At 43.1% G+C, this 22,081-nt stretch overlaps 1 protein-coding gene across 2 annotated transcripts; it reads right to left on the bottom strand.

Annotated features, from left to right (window-relative positions):
- Window positions 1-849: 849 nt before the first annotated feature.
- LOC119374507 (seipin) lies at window positions 850-21,944 on the bottom strand. Of its 2 annotated transcripts, XM_037644634.2 has the most exons (9): window positions 21,620-21,942; window positions 21,388-21,463; window positions 21,180-21,255; window positions 20,816-20,883; window positions 18,980-19,114; window positions 13,994-14,091; window positions 13,230-13,429; window positions 10,612-10,692; window positions 850-9,301 (listed from the first exon to the last, which is right to left on the bottom strand). In XM_037644634.2, the coding sequence occupies exons 1-9, from the start codon at window positions 21,805-21,807 to the stop codon at window positions 9,168-9,170; spliced, it is 1,056 nt and encodes a 351-aa protein (XP_037500562.1). In that variant the 5' UTR covers window positions 21,808-21,942; the 3' UTR covers window positions 850-9,167. The 2 variants fall into 2 exon arrangements, with proteins under 2 accessions (XP_037500562.1, XP_037500564.1); XM_037644636.2 differs by lacking the exon at window positions 18,980-19,114 and having other exon boundaries at window positions 21,620-21,944.
- Between the last annotated feature and the right edge of the window lie 137 nt (window positions 21,945-22,081).

Consider the following 22,081-nt stretch of genomic DNA (forward strand, 5'->3'; position numbering starts at 1 on the left):
CAGGATTGAAACCTTGGCCTTTCGTGGACTTTTTCCCCGTTCACATAGTACTTATTTTACCTGGCAAGCATGTTCAGAACAGATTTGCCACGTCGCTGAGCGAGTCCTCTGCCAGTTGGAGGTGAGGGTTTGTTTCCTTTTTCGTGGCAACTTTTAACAATCCCAGTGAAAATTGGAAACCTTCCAGTTCAGGCAGTGCGTGTCGGAAGCAACGGTTGACGTGCAAAGTGCTGCATCGCAGCCTTTGTTCCTAAGCAAACTGCTTTGTTGCTTGCGCAGTTAATTAAGGCTCAACTGCATGTGTTTCACTGGCATGGCTTCCGTGGAGTTTGAGCACAGACGTAGATTACTACTGATCACTAAAAGTGATAGCACTAGGCTACAGACTGCTAGAGTCATAGACTGGTTACGGTCCTGTCTGTGACATCTTGTAGCCCATGCACACATAACGGACATGGCTGTCCTCACCAAAAGAATAAGAAACAAAAAGGAGAGCCTGTATGTGTTTATGAATAGTACATGCCATTTCCTTTACGCTAACAACTATGCAGAACGAGATCAACGCAGTGAGATTTCTGTGCATTTTGTGTGCACATGGCTTCACTTGATTTCACCACCGGTGCAAGAAATACTCCACGCTTATGCTATCCTCGGTATTCACGGAACAGGCGTTTGTACAAGTAAATGGCAACGAATGGAGAAGTATAAAAGGAACAGTTGCCAAACTCGCCTAGTGATTTCTTTTCAGGCGTACGAATGCTGCAGTCATGCAAGCTTACAACCTCGGCTCACCACCTAACGTTTACAAGGTGAAACTTTCGTTAACAAAATGAGACACGACGACACAGGAACAGTGAACAATATTTTACTTGAACAAGTTGGCCCGCATACTATGATGCATGCATAAACTATGAAATGATGTCCCTGTTCGTTGTGCACTTGCACTGATCGTCACGCAAAATGACTCCCATATGGTGCGTCAGTTTGTTCAGCCCAGTAACATGGCCGTAAGAGTTTGCACAGCACCTATACAATGCAAACGGGAAATTCTTACCCTTGTCTTCCTATTATATAAAATACCGTACTCATTCATTCATCATCAAGAAAATCGAACACTTCTTACAAGCCTTTTTTAACAGCTCATCGGCTCCTGAAGTGTTCGACAATTGCGGAATGAATAATGCACGCAAATAAAGCGCAACCATAATTTTAAAAAATTAGATTACGGAGGAAACAATTAGCAGGCATTGACAAGGCAACACTTGCAGGTGAACTGCTTTACAATTAACAATTAACAACACAATTAGCAGGTGAACTGCCTTAACAACGCATTCCCCAATATATCAGACCAGACTGCAAAGCATAAAGAGCATGTGTGACGTGAAAATGGCCCGGTCAGCTGACCACACAACATCCAGTGAAAGACACTGGAGTCAACCTTAAGATTGCATCATTAAGGGTTGACAGAGCTCAAACAAAAATCAGCGTTAAACGTGCTCATGTATCTATAGGGCCCTTTTGTATGCAGGAGCCATTAAAAAAACAATACATTCGCACCGCATGTGGATGCACACTTGTTCACAACTGGCATGTTGGGAGAACTTCTGTGGGCAACTGTGATCAAGCAAAGCGCAAACATGCAAGTACAAATTCTGTTTGGTTAGCATACGTGAAGAAAAATGATCAATGAAACTGCACCGTTTTAAATGTGCAACGATTTTACTGCAATCAAACATCCATCTGTCTGTGCTAAAGACATCAAACTATAGATACGTCAGGTGTTCACACCGAACAAAAAGTCATCATGCTGTGCATGACTGGACACTCAGCATTGGAAGTTTATGACCCAAGGAATGTGAAGTAAGGTGGCATGTACGCGGCCCATTACACATATATTCAAATTTCTGGCACATGCCATCATATGAAAACATTGTGCTGCACAATCTTGCAGGCTATGACCACATACTGCAAGGAAATTCATAGGTTTTTGTTCAGATAGTGGAGCCTACATATATTTTTTTATGCTGAAAGCACAGTTTCAGTGGTAGTGATGGACTTGCCGCCTATACGAAGGTGTCAGTGACAACAAAGAGAGTTTGCATATGCAATGCAAAACACTAATTATGTCGCTACTTTAAAGCTTAGTCAACTGAAATAGCTTGGAAGGCAAGACTTTTGTTGCAAACTTTGGCAATATCGTTGATCTTGAGCTAACATACGAGTATGATTAAAGCAATAATACTCTTGTACACAGTGTTGAATAAACTATATGTAGTAACGAAAACACACATTGACATACATGTATTAAAATCTTTAAACTATACACTATGCGTAAATCAGTTATAACATACAATGGCACACTAGTAGGCTTGAGGTGAATATTTGATCGCATATTACGATGTTCGATATTTACTTGAGCTTGAATTTTGGTGTTTGAAGTATCTGCAAAGAACAAATACACACTTTCTCGCACATAAACTGTTTAAAAAGGTGGTTTCATGGCAGTGAAGTCCGTGCTGCCGTGAAGACACACACACCCCAAGAGAAAGCTTGCACCTCACTCACACCTCGAACAAACTTATATAAAATTTTTAGGGCATCGCTATATGCACTATGGTAACATTTAAAATGTATCACATCCTACCGCGAATAATCCGCACCTCAAATTAGAATAGAACGAGAAATAAATTATGCATGCAATCTGTTGGAATAGCAGCATACAGCTATTTGAATAACAAAACTTAGAAAATAAATTGACTCCTTAGTTTAAAGGGACACTAAAGGCAAATGTTAAAGGGAAGCTGAAGCGCTTTTTAAAAAAAATGACTTTGGAATGTGTAATTATAGTTTGAACCCTGCTGAATTCGAAAACCAATGTAAGAGTTCACAGACGTGAACGCAAATAACATTTCTTGGCAAAAAACAGCGGCTTCAGCCGCAGGGCTTCTTGAGCTGCTGAGCGAAGGCGGCGACATCATCTTCGATGAGCCGTGTTATCGGCACCATCAGCTATGTTAAAGCATGGCCTTCGCGATCAGTTCCACCAACGCGTACAGCCGGAAGTAGTCACGGAGGCCACGGTTGGAGATACGACAGTTATGCGTGGCTCCGCCAAAACTACCGACTATGACGTAGTTCTCGTTAGTTCGTTTCCACGCCCACACTTTCGGCGCGTTCGCGTGGGCGGAGCAAGACGAACTTTGCTTTCGCGTACTTTAAAGCTCCTGCTGCCACAACAGCGAAAAAAATTATGCCACCGTCGACAATAATGTTGGTCCTTGTTAACAACAGTTTTACCGAATTCTAAAACCACTTCATCTTCCCTTTAAGTCAACGTTGGTTGCTGAAATAACATTCCAGAAACCTCATAGTGCTTGTTTCGTGCCAAATAAATGCTTATTTTGAAAGAAAATCGTGTTTCAGTGGTCCGCGCTTCAAATCGCCCGCGCCTCTTGATGCAGCATTTGTCCTGCCCAACGTTGCCCGCCTTTACTGCCCGGCAGCCGACGCTGCGGTTTCCGCTCTGAAGGGCACATTACAAGCCTTGCCTAAGTTGCGGTTGATCTTGTAATCCTCTCCACAAAAGTGCAGCGAGCACACACGCAGATTTCTCGGTTGCTTAGCACACTGTCGCAGGGGCAAGGCACTCAGCCACTTCGACGTCGGTTTATTTGCGGCACCCACTAGAAAGTCACGTCAGTTTCTTTGCTGCAGCTGCTGTTACTCGAGCGGCGCACACCGTTCAGGCACCCGGCAATGTAATAGGGACATGGCATTTTGTAGAACTTGCCGTTAGAGCGACTTTCATGAGTGTGCAAAGCACACGCAACAGTATGTGATAACAAAACTATCACTGAAACGTGACTGCGTGAGCGGAGAGGAGCTTTTAAACCACCCGCACCGTTCTCCTTGGTAACACCAAGTTCTTTTTTCCGTGAATGAAACAGAAACGCGCAAGTAGCATTTTTATTACGTTTGTAATGTACGGAATATTATTTTTAGTTTGAGTGCTAGTGATTAATTGTACTCGGGACTCTTGACGTCATCGGGCTCATTCCAAAATGTTCCACTGGTGGCGTGTATTGTGTCCAACATGTATCTTAATTTTTCAATTAGTGGAGCACTGCTGTTGATAATACCGACGTTTTAGGCATTCTCAAACATTCACCTTCCACTCTGACATATATTGTTACTGTTTGCCTTTAGTGTCCCTTTAGTTTACACTTTTTTTTTTTTTAGCAAGTAAATACCTAGTCAACTTTTAAAAAATATGTCAACATAAGGTTAACACTTGTACAAAGGTTTTATGCAAATCCTGCTATGTATATGCACAATTGGTTACTAAGTGCTATTCACTTTGACCTCACTTGACACTAAACAACTGATCACAGCCTACACTATTGTGCAGTAGCTCCCCTATGAACTAGCATGACCTAGCACAAGGTACTGTAAACTATGTTTTACTTCCAATCTTTCACATTTCTGACCTAATCTGCAAGTTTCAAAATAATCTACGGCTAGTCAAATAAGCGAAACAAAGGGGAATCATGTGCATTGCACGTGAAAGGAAAAAAATATTGAGGTTAACCCTTTCAGACGCCACCAATGAAGAACTGTCTGTAAATGCGTCAAATTGACACAATGTTATTCCAAGGCACTCAATTTTACATTGCAACAAAAATAATGTTGCAATACGTTAATTTATGTGTGTTATGGTAATCATTCCTAATTATTTTGTCATTAAATATTTCTTTATTCTGGAGCCATTCATGCTCTATTTTTGCGTAAATAGAATGAAATCTCAGGCTAGAATTATAGTGCAAGTTTGTTTTCGGTCATGTCCAGGTTGAGCAAAGAAAAATCATACTTTTGACATGGGTAGCACGTCGAACAACTCGTCGAAAATGGTAGTGCCTTCAGCAAAGCGATCATGTGCAACGGTGTGCTGCAAAATGAACTTAAACGAAGACAAATTTATTATGAAGGAGGTTCAATTCATCCAAAGCTCAATATATATTGCTCTTTCTGAGCCCCTAGTGGATACAATTAACAAAAACGAGTGGTGTACACAATTGTGTACATAGCGTCTGAAAGGGTTAAAACATGGACAATAAGCAAGAATTGCCTGAAGCAGCTTGTAAAACTTTTAACACCTTTACATCACCTTCAACACAATTCGTATATAAACTGCAGTTTTACATAAACTGGAGCACCTTACATCAGCAGGCATCACCATCATGGCATACCCAGAAGCAGCGTGCAACTGTGACCAGTGTGGTCAAACACACGCGAATACTGTGAAATCCATATGTGAACACATCGAAACAGTGGTGCACAGTACGTGATAATGTTTCTATAGTGACACTAAACGCAGATGTGAAGTCAACCTGGAGTTTGGCTTATTGCTCTAAGGTCTCTGCAGCATCTCTTTTATAGAACACAGTTTTGTAAGCAAGAAACTTGCATAAGCCCTTCAGCGGCCACATTTTACACATCAGCTGTAAAGGCACATCACGCAACGCGTCTTACTTTAACCGGCTTGAGATGTGACGTGCACATTTGCACACGCCTTCTGAGTGCACGACTAGCATTCCTGTAACTCCATTGAATTGTGTGCTACTGCAGAGGATAACTTAACTGAAGACACCATCACACTCGACGAGTTGTTTGATATCCGCGTTCTGGGAGCCACACCAAAACTTTAAGTTTATTTTCTCTGAATCGATATAACCAACAACAAACTGCCAATGTTTTTCGAACTTGAGGTTTGGTTACTTTTATAAAAAAAAGTAGAAAATGGCTGACTTTGAAATAAATTGATATTGCCACGCACGCTTCTTTTTCCGTTTTTCATGTGACCGGACCCGTTTCACAAGTAACCGCTGCCTTGAGCGCACTGTGCCAGGGGGTCAAACATTCCCAATTGTTTTAGATTCTTCTGGTAAGCTTGAGTGCACAACACAAACAGTAGAGCTTATTCTGAGTATGTGCAGCGCAATGGTACGAAGACAAGAGAAGACACACAAACGACATAGACTGGCGCTGACTTCCAACTGATTTATTGAATTTACATGATGCGTTTGAGTTGTTGCTAACATGTGCGCATGCATAAAAGCGGGCTTCGTGCTTTTCAATAAATCAGTTGGAAGTCAGCGCCAGTCAATGTCGTTTGTGTGTCTTCTCTTGTTTTCGTACCATTGCGCTGCACATACTCAGTATATTTCAAGACATGTACCAACTCGCCCATCAACGGATCCTTCTTGAACAAGTAGAGCTTATTCTGGAACTAATGCAGCCGCTAATGATAAGCATGGAATCTTCTATGCTAATGTATAATTGCCAACGCGCCTTAGTGCTGATCAAATTACTCGATGGCTGAGGACTGTTCTTGCCGCTAACAGTGCACAGCGTGTATTGCTTGTATCTTGAGCTTTCATTTCCTGGGCACAAGTTCACCCAAATGAAGAGTTCCGTATTTCCCGGTCTTGCTGCAGCCTTCTCCACTGTCACAACCACACGACACCTGGTGGAGGTGTTGGGTACACGACTTGACACGCCTTTTGCACCTTGACGGGGGCATCCGGAACATGAACGAACAGCACCTCCACCAGATGTCATCCTGATTACAATTAATTACTGAAAAAATGCACAAGTCAACATATTAACACCTTTTTTTCCAGCAATAGAAATAGAGTGCCTTGGAAGAAAATTGTGTAGATTTGACACATTTATCGACAGTTCATCATAATGCATGCCTGAAGGGGATAAACACCGTCAACAATTTGTGCCACTACTGCAACATAATGTGCCCTGTAAAATATTGCATATCATGGTCAGCTGTCTATAAACAAAACATTATTTAGGTCACCCGTATATGTACATGTACATGGAAGCAGTTTGGACACCGTGATTGAATTCATTGATAACAGCGCTATTTACAGCAGTGACACAGTGCCCTCTCTGAGAAGTCCAGCAGCTTGGTAGCCAGTCTTGGTTACTAAGCTGACTTGGTAACTAAGACTTGTTGCTAAGCTTTAGTACCAAGGGACTTTGGCAAAAACCAAACATCACATGTTTCATAGTGCACAATCTAACGATCCAAAGTAACTCAGTGTTTGCCTTTTGTGTGCCCTTTTTATATATTTGTGTTTCACCCAAGCCATTATTGCAACTGTCTAAAAAAAGGAAAAGGTGGCAGCACCACCCCTTATATGGTAGTTACTGTACAGTGGTGTTCCTAGATAACTCCAGCAACAAACAGTCGCTTGAGAAGCATGCCTCCAGCATAGAGGCCCAAAGTACTTCAGTTGACGGCGAAGAGTACGTTTGCAGAATAACCAGAAGTGTGGTTTTGATCGTGCCATAATGCTTGCACTACTCTCCTGAAGTTTAGGCCCTTAATGAGTGGCAGGAATGCTTCATGGAATGAACATCCCGATGCGTGACATTCTCAAAGCCTGTCAACACGCATTATACATTATCATTGACAAGTACAACTGAGTTCCCATGCAATTGTGGCAACACGGAAATTACAACAAGGCTTACTATCCCTAATAAATTTTGCTGACAGCAAAAAGAAAACAATGTAGATGCCACACAGACTTAAACAAAGCTATACAATAAAGGCAGATATTGCTCATAAAAAGGAATGACCATGTGGTTGCACAGAGATACGACACTGCACAAGGTGACGCGAGCTTGCGAGACAGTTTGGAAGAGCTGTTAGAATATGCACGTGGAAAACGCGATTTCACAGTGTCCTGCCGCGTGCAAAAGTAGCGGACACCACCTGGCATTTTCCAAACCATTGGCGGGCATCACTTGATGAAAAAGTTCAAACTGATTCATCTTACTAACTCTGCGAGTTACCGCAGCGAACGAGTCTGACTGTTTTTGGTCGGTCGCTCCCTGCTCGACTTTTCAGTGGCACAAAGGAAATTGGAAAGGTTCTAAACAAATTGGCAATGCGGAAGCAGCAACATGTATGTATGCACTCTCGCTTATTTTGTGTGGCAATCACACTGCAAGAAGACGTTAACGGGACCAATTGATTCCGAGACGTTTTTGTGCAGCGCAACAGGCACGTCGTGCTTGCCAGTGTGAACACTGCTTACGGTAAGTCGTCTCTCGGTCGCCAGTCGTGCTACATCTGTCAATCACTAATGTGACAGCACCCATAGCATTCATTTTATGCTTTGCTGCAACCTAAGCAAAAATGTAGGCTCCGCCCACAGAACAGCGCCTGCCCTTCACCTGTGAAAGACACTCGTGCTAGCTGGTTTCCGGTCCTACTGTAACAACTTTTTCTTGGCTAATCTAAATACTATGCGTATTAAAAGTTAAAGGTTCGTCGTCACTGCATAGAACATTACTTCTGGCTGAGCAGTGATGTCAAAAACCCTGACAAAATTTACCAGAACATTCAAGTTTCAGACCTGAAACCAGTGACACAAACATGAGTCTGTATGGTGAAAGACAACCGTCTGAAACACTGGAGAAGTGCTTGATGTCAGGAATATGAGTAAGCAGTGTTGGATGGAGCATTTATGCAGTTTCTCTGAGGGAGGGACAGCAATGGCTGTGGCGAAAGCGCACATTTTTTTCCTAGGTTGTAACCGAGTACAATTCAATAAGTCATACTCGTACACCGGGAAGACATTTGCAACAAGGGCCATGTGGCGCAAAAACGTAGAATCGATGCCAGGGAGAAGCTCCGCTACTTTTCACACGCAAGAGCATAATCAAGCATGCCAACATAAGTCATGCCTGTTCCACAATTATAGCGCAACAAGGCCCAGAACCTGGCAATGCTCTCACAAACAAACTAAAGAAGTACAACTGGCACCGCAGCAGTGTAGGTACAACTGACCAGGAACTATCACAGGTCACGTACAACTCCTGCGGCCACGTCAGCGTGTCTACCGTGGTATTGTACAACGTTCTTCAATTATGCCTTCCACTGACACAAAAAAAGAGAGTGGCAGTGCTGGCACTCAATTGCAGTGGTCGCTGCTTTTCAGTGATGCTCCACGGCAAGTACTGATGTTGTGATGCCACATTTAGTCTAGAGGTGGTGCTGTGCTCAATTCGGTTGAGTGGAGGAGGAGCTTCAAGTCGAGGACTGTTCGAGAACGTGGATGTAAGTGTTCCGAGAAACTTTTCTAGGCTCACGTCGACGTCCGCTGCCTCGTGTTGCCACTTGCCTCTTGGCCACCACCCAACGAAGAGAGGCTAGTGCTGCTCTCGTGCGACGTGGCTCCGAAAAGTTGCCTCAGTGTTTTCCCCGTCTTCTCGTCCAGCTCTGTTTGAAGGAACAACATTGTACGGTTGGTCTCACTTTAATCCCCAAGCAACAGCCGTCTGACAAGCGCCAAATCATAAAGGAAGTGCCAGAAACATGAGAGTTGGTGACTGCAAAGGAAAGCTTGGAAGGCTTTACTGGCACCTGCAAATTTGAAGATGGACATTCTATTTGATGCCAGGAAACTTCATATGAACTTCCATTGTGAGAGGCATCTAGATGTCGCATACAGCAACGTGTACCAAGTGCTTCAAGTGGTCCTTCACTACTACTGGCACTTTCCTTGTGATGGAGCCTCAAAGGAATACCGCGAGTACTACATGACAGAAAATAGTAATTAGCAAGGCACTGAAATAAGTGTAATCTAACATGTAGTGACAATGACATGATGCTCGTTCTGCAATAATTTCCAGTGTGTGGCCTTTGAGACTGATTTGATGTTTATTTTTGCCACAGCAACACATATAAAACATGTACAGTTCTCATGGATTGAGTAGGACATTGAAACTTCAGGTATAACACCTGGTAGAATGTGCAACTGCTCCAGATAACCACGTCATGTTGCGACGAATCTGGCCACTAAAGGTCACGTCGGCTGTGATGCAAGTGTATGAGCCAATATTATGTAGAAAGAAATGTACGTTACTTAGCCCTAACTTGACGAGTTTCAATCCGCGAGGACTGCACCTCAGTGGTAAGGATAGCGACAAGAAAAGCTGCATTACGGCAGCTCAACTGCCCCCCCCCCCCCCCCCCCCCCCCCAATAACCCTCAAAAACACAAGGACAGCAGCAAACAGCAGTTTACAACAATCTTCAAGTACACATCATGCACACATGATTGAAGACTTAGATATTCACACCAAAGTTTGCAACAGCCACAAAAGTAAAAGCACACAGAAGATCTTTCTGACAAATTTACGTGACAATAATGAAGCAGTGTATTCAATATGGCATTTTGGATTCATTGTTCTTTCAATAAATGACGCGAGGCTTTGTCGGTTAACTTGAGCTTGTTTAGCAACTACGCTGTGTAAAGAATGTTTCAGTACCTGGAAACCGTGATCTGTCGCTGCGGCGTGGATCGGTGTCGTCCTACCTAAGAGGAGCCTACAAGACGAGCGGAAGTTGGCAGACCAAACACTGCGCTCTCATTATCGCATCATTTATGTTAGGTCCTCTCATAAAAAACTGGTTACCAACCAAACTGAAGGTGCTTGAAGACAAGCAAAATCAATTTATGTCTGACGTCCTAATAAACAGTCGTTTTTCTCTCTCTCCTCTACTCAAATGGAATCCTGGAAGACGCACCTTTTCTCTTCCTGATCTTGGCATCCTTCGTTTCCTTGACAATGTCAGGCTGGCCACTGCTGGCGTCACTAGATGTGTCATCTGCAGGTAAATGTGCATGACATCAGATTACACAGCTGCTATCTTAGACATATGAAATAAAAAGTGATGCTTCAGGTCACAAGTGACCAGAGTACTACAAATGCGTCGCCTCAAAAGCCTTGCCAGTTTACTGGAACTGTTCCTGTGTATGGTGGCACGGATGCATGCTTGCCCTTTTGTAGCCTTCAGTCACACGGCATTTATTTTGTCATTTCATCAGTATTCTGCTTCGTGCATAGCAAAAGACAGAACCTACGCGGAAAAACCGTGATCACTAGCACGCTGGAGAGAAAAATGTTACACTATGCACGTCATGGTTGAGCATGGCTGGCCAAGCACTGCAGTGACCTGTCACTGTGCTATATCGTACAATGCACTTGCAAGGACAGCAAATGCCAAAAGTACAAAGGGTACTTTGGGTCTTCTTTCTAATGTCAGTCATCGCATCTCGTCACACCAGACCATTCATTACGCACAGCAGGTAGTCACCACATGGAGGGTGTTCGTTATGCAGTGATTTAGGGGTGGCAATACATACCTTGCACGTAACGTCACAGACAGGTTCTCTGCGCTGGGGCCCCAACATGGCGGCCACCGTGACGTTTTTATCCCATTAGAGTGTGTCAGTGCAGAGGAGGACACCCAGGTGTTCAGTCCCCCCGTTCTTTTGTGCTCTCCCCGCCTTCTTTTGTTCACCAGCCACAAAGGAACGCGTGTGAAAGATGCTTAGGGGCACCAGCACTAATCTGATGGCACTAATCTGAGCAAAAGCTCGTCTGAACCCGCTGGTACCCCAAGATGGCAACCACGGTGACGTACGTAGTAACTTCCTCAGTGTGGAGCGACACGCTGTGCTTCCACGCGAGTTGTGTTCAGTAGTCTAGGGCATTAACGTGGTCAATGGCTCAAGTACACGTCCCATGCTATAGATCAAGGGAGCATGGCAACATAATAGGGATGTGCCAACTCTGGACGAGGCCACATGAAAAGCATGCTCGAGGTGTACTTTGTACGGTTATAGCTTGGGTCGTAACAGCCGACTCTTGTGAAATGTTCCTCTCAAACGCAGCTCTAAGCAACTTAACTAATAGCGGCAACAATAAAAACGGAGACTCGACTGCATAATCCTCGTCCACAATCTAGTGTGGAAGCCACATGAAAGTCTTCGACCCCATAAAGCTCGAGTAAAACATGTTTCAACTGATCAAAAAAATTTGTTGCAATTATGCTTGAATGCCACTTACAGGGAAGCAAGCGTATCAAAAGTGGGCACATCAAAAGCATATCAAAACTAGTAGCGCAAATATTAATTTGTTCTGTGTGCAGCACACGCATTTATACAGCAGTCCCTCAAAGGAACAAAACATAGCAGCAGAAGACGTGTTTGCTTTGTGTAAAAATTGCAACTTATTTTCAGTTCATTTTACGCAAACCATGACGATCAAAAGAAACGAATGGTGATGAGTTGCAAAAGATGGCAAAGTAAATCTCAAAGATTTATTTGGTCTTGACAGAGCTGCCATTTCCTTAATTGGTGACCATCCTATATGAAAAATGAGTTAATATGTTCTGTGCACAGAACAATGACTAGAAGAAAACTTTCCATGCTCAACAAAGCACCTCTAACGATTACATTGTTTGCATCAGACTGTGAGAATGGACAGTCACCAGCAATATAAATGCACGCTGGTACATATCTCTCCATGGAATATGACGCATGCATCCAACTCGTTTGTTTTCACGTACCAATCCATTAATTGAAGTAAGGTGGCTAATTGGGCTAGTTGGAACATACTCGCCATGTTCAGCGCAAAAAAGGAACACGAAAACACATAATAATGTGTCACATAATGTGTCGTGCACTTCCTTGTGTTTTCGTGTTCCTTTTTTTGTGCTGAACACGGCGAGTACCAATCCATGCTGACCCAGCACCATGCCCAAGTACTATTTATGCAGCATGTGGTGCCAAGGTAGTTAAGTGCAAGTCTTGATGCATGTGTGGTAACAATGCATGTACGGTAACAATGCATGGTACTAGTAGTATACACCAGTGCTATTACGGCATATTGGTTCTTTCACTATTGCATGTAATGCACTACACTCAAACCTCATTATAACAAAGTCACATCTGCCACGAAAATAACTTCGTTATATCCGAAAATTCGTTATAAACGCTTATTTGTAACACTGCAGTTATGACAAGACTATTCTTCATTTACTTCGTTATAACCGATAATTCGTTATATCCGTGTTCGTTATGTCGAGGTTTGAGTGTATAAACACTACCCACCCCAGCTCAGCTGGCAAGGACACAAGTGAAAGCCACCATAAGATGCAGTGCTCTTTTTTTGAATTCCTCGCTCCAACAATTTCAAGGGTTGTTCTCTAAACCCACACAAGCTGTTGTGCATAAGCTCAAATGAGAGAAGGCGAGTGGCTAGGAAAACACTCAAAACATGGAAGGCATTCTGGACTGTATAAGTTGCGGCCTTTCCACTCAGACTACAGCTCCGAGAGCAGCAACGACACGTCCGTACCTTCGGTCTCGTCGGCATCATCTTCCGGCTTGTCCTTCTCAGCGCCCTCCTTCCTGTCGGCCGAGGAACGGCGGTGTGGCTTCGGCTTAGCCGTTGGAGTCAGGTGGTTCCAGGAAAGCAGTGCCACCAGGCTAACGAAGAAGAAGTTGGTTGATATGCCCACGACGGCTGACGTGAGTGGCCAGTTGTAGAGGAGGTACCTGCCATCAGCGAAGCTAGAATGAGAGCCCTTCCTTTTTGCACGGATGCCGATCCGCAGCGTCTGACACAAGATACAACGATAGGCGTGTAGATAACCTGGTTGTTTATCAGGGAAGTATTGGAATTGATAGATATGAACTGCAGAGAGGGCGTACTCATGAGTTTACGAAATTTTTGTGTATCATATGCGCTCCGTTGGGCAGGAATGTTGCCTTAGAGAAAGATGTGGAATTGCTAAATGGGAGCCAACTACTACAAAGCCTTTCATTGAATCATCTTTGTAGGAGGGATGTGCGAATACTGGTTTTTGAGACTGAATCGAATATGAATCTGATAATGCCAGAAGTGAATTGAATCTCGAATACTATCCAAACAGCTTTCAAATTTTCAGTAGCCGTGTTCAACAGTTATATAGAACGACGCTCACATCCTTTTCAAACTTTCAATTTTAGTATTAGAAAGCTCAAGTGGAGCAATGGGAACAAACACTGCAGCCTTAAACTTCGTTTCAAACTTCCGGTGGTTAGAGAGACAAACACATTTACTGATGTAACTATGCTTACCTCAATCCAGTGAAATCGGCGTATATTTTCAGCGTCGCTGTGTAGACCTCGATGTGGCTATTTCTGATGACCAGGCCTGCTTGCGTGGCTGGCTTTGTCTGAAAATGTGGGGCTAGCATTAACTTTAAGAATGTTTTGTGAGATCTGCTGCACGAGCAGCATAGCACGACCATTATAAAGCGTTCATCAGGCAACTGCACTGCTACATAAACCATGGTCTTTACGCTTCACTTGAGCGACTAATGCAATCACGTTATTACACCACGTACCTCGACGACAATCCACTGACACGCACATCACTCCTCTCACTTCAATGTCCTCCACGAGTTGCAACATTATGATCTAGTGCTGCTGTATGGAAGTATGCGTTGTCACCAAGTGGTACACAGAAACACAAGACTACAATGCCCAGTTTTTGTTTGCTGCTCTAAACGAGTAGTACTGACACACGTTTCCGATGTTGTGTAAACACTGCTGCACATTTCACGCAGGTAAAAGAAAGGTGGTTAGCAAGTGCGAAAGTTGCAAAACAACATATGTTAAATTGATACTACATAATTGGTTTCGCAATCTCAAACTCTGTGCATCATCGAGACGTCGTGAAATGGGGAAGCGTTTGAAATGCTATGTAGCGATGATGTTAGCTATGAATGTAAGAAAGGTTCTTGCATGATTCAGATGTGTACAACGGAAACCAAAATAAAAAAAAAATCATAAGGACAATATCTTTCTTCAGCTTGGTTTGCACTGTAGACATTTGGAACTACGAACAAGTGTGCTCACATTTGTTAGGAGGAACCGACGAGCCAATGCATTACGACGTTGCAATATGCCATTTTCTTTGGTATTGAAAGCAGGACTGAAGTGTTTGCAGCAAAGAAACTGCTGGAGCAATGAAGTTAAGCAGTGCACCATATCTTCACTTAAATACCCATCTTTCATGTTGCATTGGTAAAGCTGTTGTATGGTCGATTCCACGAAAGATCGAAAAACGGTGTATATTTGATGTTTCCGATTTTCCTGATAATTTTGTATGTTGCGCACATATGACTGCACAGCACGAAATCGCAGTTCGTTTTCAAATAAAACTTTTTTTCATCACAGGAAAATTCGACAAGTGTCGCCGGTTGACGACGACCATTTTACGAAGAGTGCGTTTTCGTAAATTCGCAATCATGCTGGCAGCTACTGAAGCTATATATTACAAATATCTTTCTTTTTGGCGGAAGTAGAAGTAAAGAGGAAATAGCTCTTATGATTTCATGGAATTCTGAGCAAATTATGTATTTTTAAAAATTCACGAAAAACGCTGCGTTTTTGAAAATCAGTCAAATTTGGGACGCTATGGCTACTTCTGTGAACATCTCAGCTTGTTCATATTTGCAGTATGAATAGGCCTTTATGTGAATAATGAACCTCTGCATTTGTATTTCTCTAATAATTTTCAAAGTAGTAAATTTTCATGCTCAAAACACCAAAAAGAGAAAAGTGCTCCTCGATTAAAAAATCTATAATAAAAAAAACCCAATCTCAATTTTGTTCAATGTCCCCCAAAATGTTCTCAAAGGACTGCAGAATGATATTATGAAAAAACATGTTGCATCATTTTTATTAGCACAAAAGCAGAAAATGTCAAACATTGTGTTTCCAGAGCGTTGTGGCTACTGCGTGAAGGACATCTCTAGTAACAAGAAAATACAGTAACACGTCTTTTTTCTTCTCTGAGCTTCGCTAAACAACAGTAATGATCTATTGTCGGAAAGTGGGAACTGTTTTGTAAAGAAAAAAAGATCGTTCCAATTAAATGCATTTGCGTGGTTTGCGACTTCACGCCAGTGTTAGACATCCCTCAGTCCACAGTAGGCACTTTCAGTTGTAGCCTCCTTTTCTTTCATCTATTTCAGTTGAGTATAATTCATATCTTGAGTGCTAAAGAACGCATTCCCTCCATGCGTCTCTTATGATGATGTGGTGCGCCAGAATTGAGAGATTGCTATAAAAGCCAAGGTCTCTTCATGAATGGAAATGAATTTCTGGAGAGCGGTCGCCAAGACGTGTGGTTTTTGTTGGCCCAAATGTGTACGTTGTCAAACCTTATGTGATCAATGCAGAGTTTAAAAAGAATCGATTACGTGAAGATTGGTGGCAGCAGTTTTGGCCACGGACAAAACACGTTTTGTTTGCATTGCATCTACTTTTTTTTGCATCTCCTTGTATGTCTTGAAGCAGTGCTGGCAGATCTGGTCTCCCTCTTGAATTGAGCGCGCATCCTACCTCATGACCCTCCGCAAAAGAAACTCGATACGATATCTTCTACATAACGAAAATTCTGCTGCAGCGGAATTTTCTTTTTGTGCACCATGAGGCAGTCCGTACAAAATCTCGGTCATGGCTATAACCCCTACCCGTAGCCACCTTCAGAGCGTAGGATAGTGATCGCATCAAGGTGAAGCACAATTTGGATGCTTAACTTCTATCTCAGGTGGTGTTTGGCTGACTGGCACAGCCCTGCTCGTTGCTGTCGCCTGCTCAGGCGGGCGTCTATCGCGCCGCCCTTTGCACCTGTCCGCCTAACGCATGCTACTCCGTTTACACGAGTGCTTGTAGCGCGGGCCACTCGATCCGCCACACGATGCGGATCCAGAGACCGGGCGGGAGAGCGACGAGCAGTGAAAAATGTATCGTGTGACCAACGCAATCGACACCCCAGCATTTTCTCGTGCAGAGCGACAAAGCCTGGCAAACAATGTGTGGCTGCTGTGCTTAGGTTGCACTGCGGTACTCGCCGTTCACCACTGCCGCCATTTGCGATTTCTCACATTCTTACAATGCATGATAGACTCAGCTACACAAATTTCGCGTTTAGCTTCGTTGCTTTTATATAGGTAAGCGCATTTACTTAAATAAAATTATCCAGAGGAATGAAAATGTCCGTGCTGCCCGTTGACGAGGAATATAAGTGGTGTCGCAAATGCATTTAATTGGAACGATCTTTTTTTCTTCACAAAACAGTTCCCACTTTCCGACAATAGATCATTACTGTTGTTTAGCGAAGCACAGAGAAGAAAAAAGACGTGTTACTGTATTTTTTTGTTACTAGAGATGTCCTTCACGCAGTAGCCACCACGCTCTGGAAACACAATGTTTGACATTTTCTGCTTTTGTCCTAATAAAAATGATGCAACATGTTTTTTCATAATATCATTCTGCAGTCCTTTGAGAACATTTTGGGGGACTTTGAACAAAATTGAGATTGGGTTTTTTTTATTATAGATTTTTTAATCGAGGAGCACTTTTCTCTTTTTGGTGTTTCGAGCATGAAAATTTACTACTTTGAAAATTATTAGAGAAATGCAAATGCAGAGGTTCATTATTCACATAGAGGCCTATTCATGCTGCAAATATGAACAAGCTAAGATGTTCACAGATGTAGCCATAGCGTCCCAAATTTGACTGATTTTCAAAAACGCAGCGTTTTTCGTGAATTTTTAAAAATACATAATTTGCTCAGAATTCCATGAAATCATAAGAGCTATTTCCTCTTTAATTCTACTTCCGCCAAAAAGAAAGATATTTGTAATATATAGCTTCAGTAGCTGCCAGCATGATCGCGAATTTACGAAAACGCACTCTTCGTAAACTGGTCGTCGTCAACCGGCGACACTTGTCGAATTTTCCTGTTATGAAAAAAACTTTTATTTGAAAACGAACTGCGATTTCGTGCTGTGCAGACATATGTGCACAACATACAAAATTATCAGGAAAATCGGAAACATCAAATATACACACTTTTTTTATCTTTCGTGGAATCGACCGTATGCATTCTTATCTTCTTCTTTTAGGTAGTGCATTATTTAGAATGTTCCAACTCTTTCCAGTATGTTTTCTAGTGTGGACCTCCATTAAAGATGAGAAAACATGAATATGAAAATGCCACATCCGTAATCCTTTAAACTAAGTATATATACAATACAGCTTTCACTACACAATACCAGGCCGCCATTGTTACAGAATTTGCCTCACACTGGCCATACCCACAGCTGTATAACCATGCGCACTCCCATGAGCAACTACAGACAGCACAAATTCTGAAAAAACGCTAATTTTCATCTCCACCAACTAATAAGATTGAGAACAGCAGCCTGAACTCTGCACTGTGAACTAAAAGCTTTTGTTAGTGGATCTGGATTATGAATAAATTCGATTTCTTTTCAGTGAGTCTGTGGTCCAAATACTTTTGTTCAACGGCATACATATGTGTACACGAGTCATGGCTTCAAAGAAGTTTTTAAAACTTTTTTGAAACAATGAACCGACTAGCCTAACAACATCCCTTTAATCATGGCTGTTTGCAGTATCACAATCGTCCCAGTAAAATGCAGCGTGGCCGAGAGCCTGTGCATCGGCTGCCACTCCTCCCACATGTGCTTCTCTATGTGAAATATACGTCAATGGCCAGTTGCGATACACTTGATCATATGGCATTAAAGGGCCCCCTGCGTTAGGTCTCATAGTAGGTTCTTTGAACCGTTAAACATATCAGGGCCAGAAATCTCAGCTGTTTTTCACAGCAAGCAACTTCCAGACGCGTTGTGTTGCATGCAATTCCCATTGCTTGATCGATGCACCGACTTCACTTTGTCTGTTTGTAATGCCAAAACCTGGTGAGGGGCAGGAATGGTTTAATTTAGACTACTTGGTTCACCTTGATGGTGTTCAGATGTACTAAAGATGAAAACGAAAGGAACACATACAACAGGGTGAGCACTGAACTTCCAACTGGCATTGGAAGTTCAGCAAAGTTCATGTGCAGAGCATAAAATAGATTATCATTTGAAATAAGCACTAGTTGGAAGTTTAGTGCCCGTCCTGTGGTATTTTTTCCTTTTGTCTTCGTCTTTAGCGCATTTTGTGAACACCCGTCATTGCGATGGGCCGTTCAAAACAAAAAGAGTGATAAAGGCAAGTACAACATCTCGAACTTACATAGTCTTCCACGTACTTCTCAAACATCTGGAGCGATACTATCTGCTTCTCCTCCGCCGAGCCGAAGAGGAGCATCGGAATGTAAGCCAACGTCGAGAAGAGTTTGACGAGCATCGACTTGTACCGCAGAACACCCTGTTAGGAGACGATAAGAGAGGGAGAAAGTGTTACACTATGAACGCTAAATAGCGCAGATCAAAGCACTTCAGAATATGACCAGGACGAATTTTTCGGCAACTCAGAAGCTTTCTTTCTGAGAAATCTGTATGGATTTCCTTGTGGCTTTGTGCTACAAATGGGCCAATTTCCGTTTCTTAACTCTTCTGCCACCTTGCGGGATTCCGCAGAACCAATTTGCTGCATTAGAATATCCCAATGTGCAGAAACTTCGGTCAACTTCCTGTGGGATACACGCACAAATTAACACATGAAGACATGGATGCAAAGTGTTGCCTTTCATGAAACCAGACTTCCAGTCAGGAAACACTGACTTTTGTTTGGGGCTGGATTACTTGAATTTGCGTAACGTACGATAATAATCAGATACAATCATGACACAACCAGACACCGTAAAATCTTGCTGCTGGTTTTGTCAACATTTTTGTTAAATTCTGGCATGTCACACTCGCTTCACTCAAATTCAAGTACAGAATTTCACAGCTATATGTTAAAAAAATTTTTTTGCATTGTATAACACACCATCATTTTGCTTTTTTTTAGTGTGACCTTTCGTTGTGTTAAATCAAGCCATGTGATGCAGACATCTTCATGGTATATGCACAATACAACTTCATGTTGCCAAAAAGTTTAACTTAAAAGAGAGAAAATGCAGTTGTGGGCTGAAAGAAGGCTTGAAGTTCATAAGGTGCAGAAAAGGGGTTGTTTATCAGATACCACTAACTTGTGGAAATATGTATATTGGACAAACAGGTCACTGCATCAACATACATCTGAAAGAACAAAAGTTCTCTGGGGAAAGAAACCTTTTCACCCTTGTCCAATCATTGCAAATCATGTCATTGTAATCCTGTTTTCAGTGACACAGACATTTTGTTTGCTCATAGTGACAAACTTACACACGATGTCACGGAAGCATTCCAAGTAGTGTGGGAAAAAGTGTATCAGTCAACCATCGGTGGCGCTTACTGACAAAGAAATGTCTTCTTTGAATTGTGGTTAACTTGTTGTATTCTGCCCATATGCCTCATGAATTGCTCCGTGCATGCCTGATGATTTGTGCTTATATGTTCAGTCCCTTTCAAAAAATAAATCAGTTGTGAGTAAGTGATCGTTTTCACCTTCTTTCTGTGTGTTCCCGTCTTTTGTGCGCGCTACACAGTTTTTAAACATGGGTCACAAATTTTTGCAAAGGCATTCCAAGTGATACGATTCAGCGTTTGTAGTCGATTCAGCAAACTGTAGTCACTGCAGACAATTCAAGCCACGACCTTATAAACCAGTATGCCCGCTTGTTCTGGTGCGTAGATTATAGCGCACCGTCTGAGTGTGCTACGGTTGGCAAGGATCGAGACGGCAGATAGAATGCATGCAAGAGGTCGACACAAGTGCAAAAATACTGGGGGCATGCAAACAGACGGGTGATAACAGCTGTGAGTGGATGCGACGGGGCATGGCGAAAGTTAAGTATGCAAATAAGGCAAGGCGAAAAGCGGCGGAACATGAAGTCGAACAGAAATGAGGCAAGCACAGTGGACTGATATACGAAGCTGCCAATTCCACACAAATCAACGCACTGCGGGGAAAAAAGAATGCCAAAAGAGCTTGACAGGGTGCGATTGGTGCAAACAGAGCCAGAAGATCAGTAGGTGGCCTTACCGATCTGTGCGTAGACTTCAACACTTCGCCGTCTTCACTGATCATGTCGAGTCCAACTGTGAACATACCTGCATAAGTTTATTTATTACGTTGTCATCGTTTATTAAATGACGTTAGCACAAAGATGCCAAAAGTGCTCAGTGTAGTGTGTATTTGTCTGTCTACAAGCAGCACTGTCGCAAGCTTAAAAAAAAAGTGAGACCCTTTTACCAGCTCTTGTCTGATACCGAGGTGCTCGAGGATGCACGAGCACTTCAGTTCAACGGGCAAAGCTGGATAACACCAGCTCGTCCGTTACTCGCTCTGCATTTAGGCGCTGCGAACCACAGTGAGGAAATTTTTACGAAGCGCGATATTTCCTCACCGATCCTTTGGTTGGCCTCCGACTCCGGCATTTCGAGATCCAAGTAGATCTTGTAACGCTGTCCTCTGGCCAGGTACTGGAAACAGCAAGCGCGATATAGATCATCCCGTTAAACTCGTGCACAAAGTGTTGAGATAACGTGCGACCGCTCGAAACGCGAGGTGGTCGAACGATATGAGCGCGAAAGTGCATGAAGAATCCAACGTACATCGTCTTGTCCCAGCCTTACGATGGTCACATTTGCCATCAAGAAGTCGCAAAAGCCAGCGGGACATGCTCTGGACCTGCGAACACGAAGCACGCGACCCCATTAGCGAGTCGCTTCCGAAACCATTACTCCACGCGCGTACTGCAAAAACAGCTGTGGTCCAGCACGAATCTCCCCAAGGTCGCGAGACGAAAGAAAAAAAAAAAGATTTCCTCACGGACTTGAAACTCACTCGAAGTGCAGATGCACCGGATAGACGTGGGACGATTTAGGAATGTAGTTCCAGTAGAAGACACCGTACAGCAGTATCGAAGTCCACGTTATCACCGAGAACAGCACAGCCACGAAAAAGGTCTGCGATACAAGCTGTCTGACGCTGTTGACAACGGCCAGCGGCAGCCTGAGCAGCGAGAGGATCATCGTGCCACGGCTGCTTCGCTCCAGGAAACTGGCGTGCGATGGGCGATCATAACAGCCCGACCGAACACAGATTACGGCCCGTAGATTTTCCTAAGGGGGGCCGCACACGATTGCGGCAGCACGCCTGTTTTGTTTAGGTGATGCTTAAATAAAAGTAGAGCAGTAACTTTAAAGTGGAGGTGCCAAAATTACCTAGCGGTGGAAAGGCAAACTGTTAACAACATGGCCGTTATGACGTTTATTGTTTACGCGTAATGCGAAAAAGCATAGCCTT

This window comes from Rhipicephalus sanguineus, chromosome 11 (assembly GCF_013339695.2).
Source record: "Rhipicephalus sanguineus isolate Rsan-2018 chromosome 11, BIME_Rsan_1.4, whole genome shotgun sequence".
Lineage (NCBI taxonomy): Eukaryota > Metazoa > Arthropoda > Arachnida > Ixodida > Ixodidae > Rhipicephalus > Rhipicephalus sanguineus.

Bases quoted from the DNA above. Each gene is read 5' to 3' on its own strand.
- LOC119374507 (XM_037644634.2), bottom strand. From the start codon at position 21,807: ATGATCCTCTCGCTGCTCAGGCTGCCGCTGGCCGTTGTCAACAGCGTC. The intron at 10,693-13,229 runs GTACGGACGTGT...ATTTACCTGCAG, and splicing joins TGATGCCGACGAGACCGAAG to ATGACACATCTAGTGACGCC. The intron at 9,302-10,611 runs GTGCGTCTTCCA...TCCTTCAAACAG, and splicing joins CAAGATCAGGAAGAGAAAAG to AGCTGGACGAGAAGACGGGG.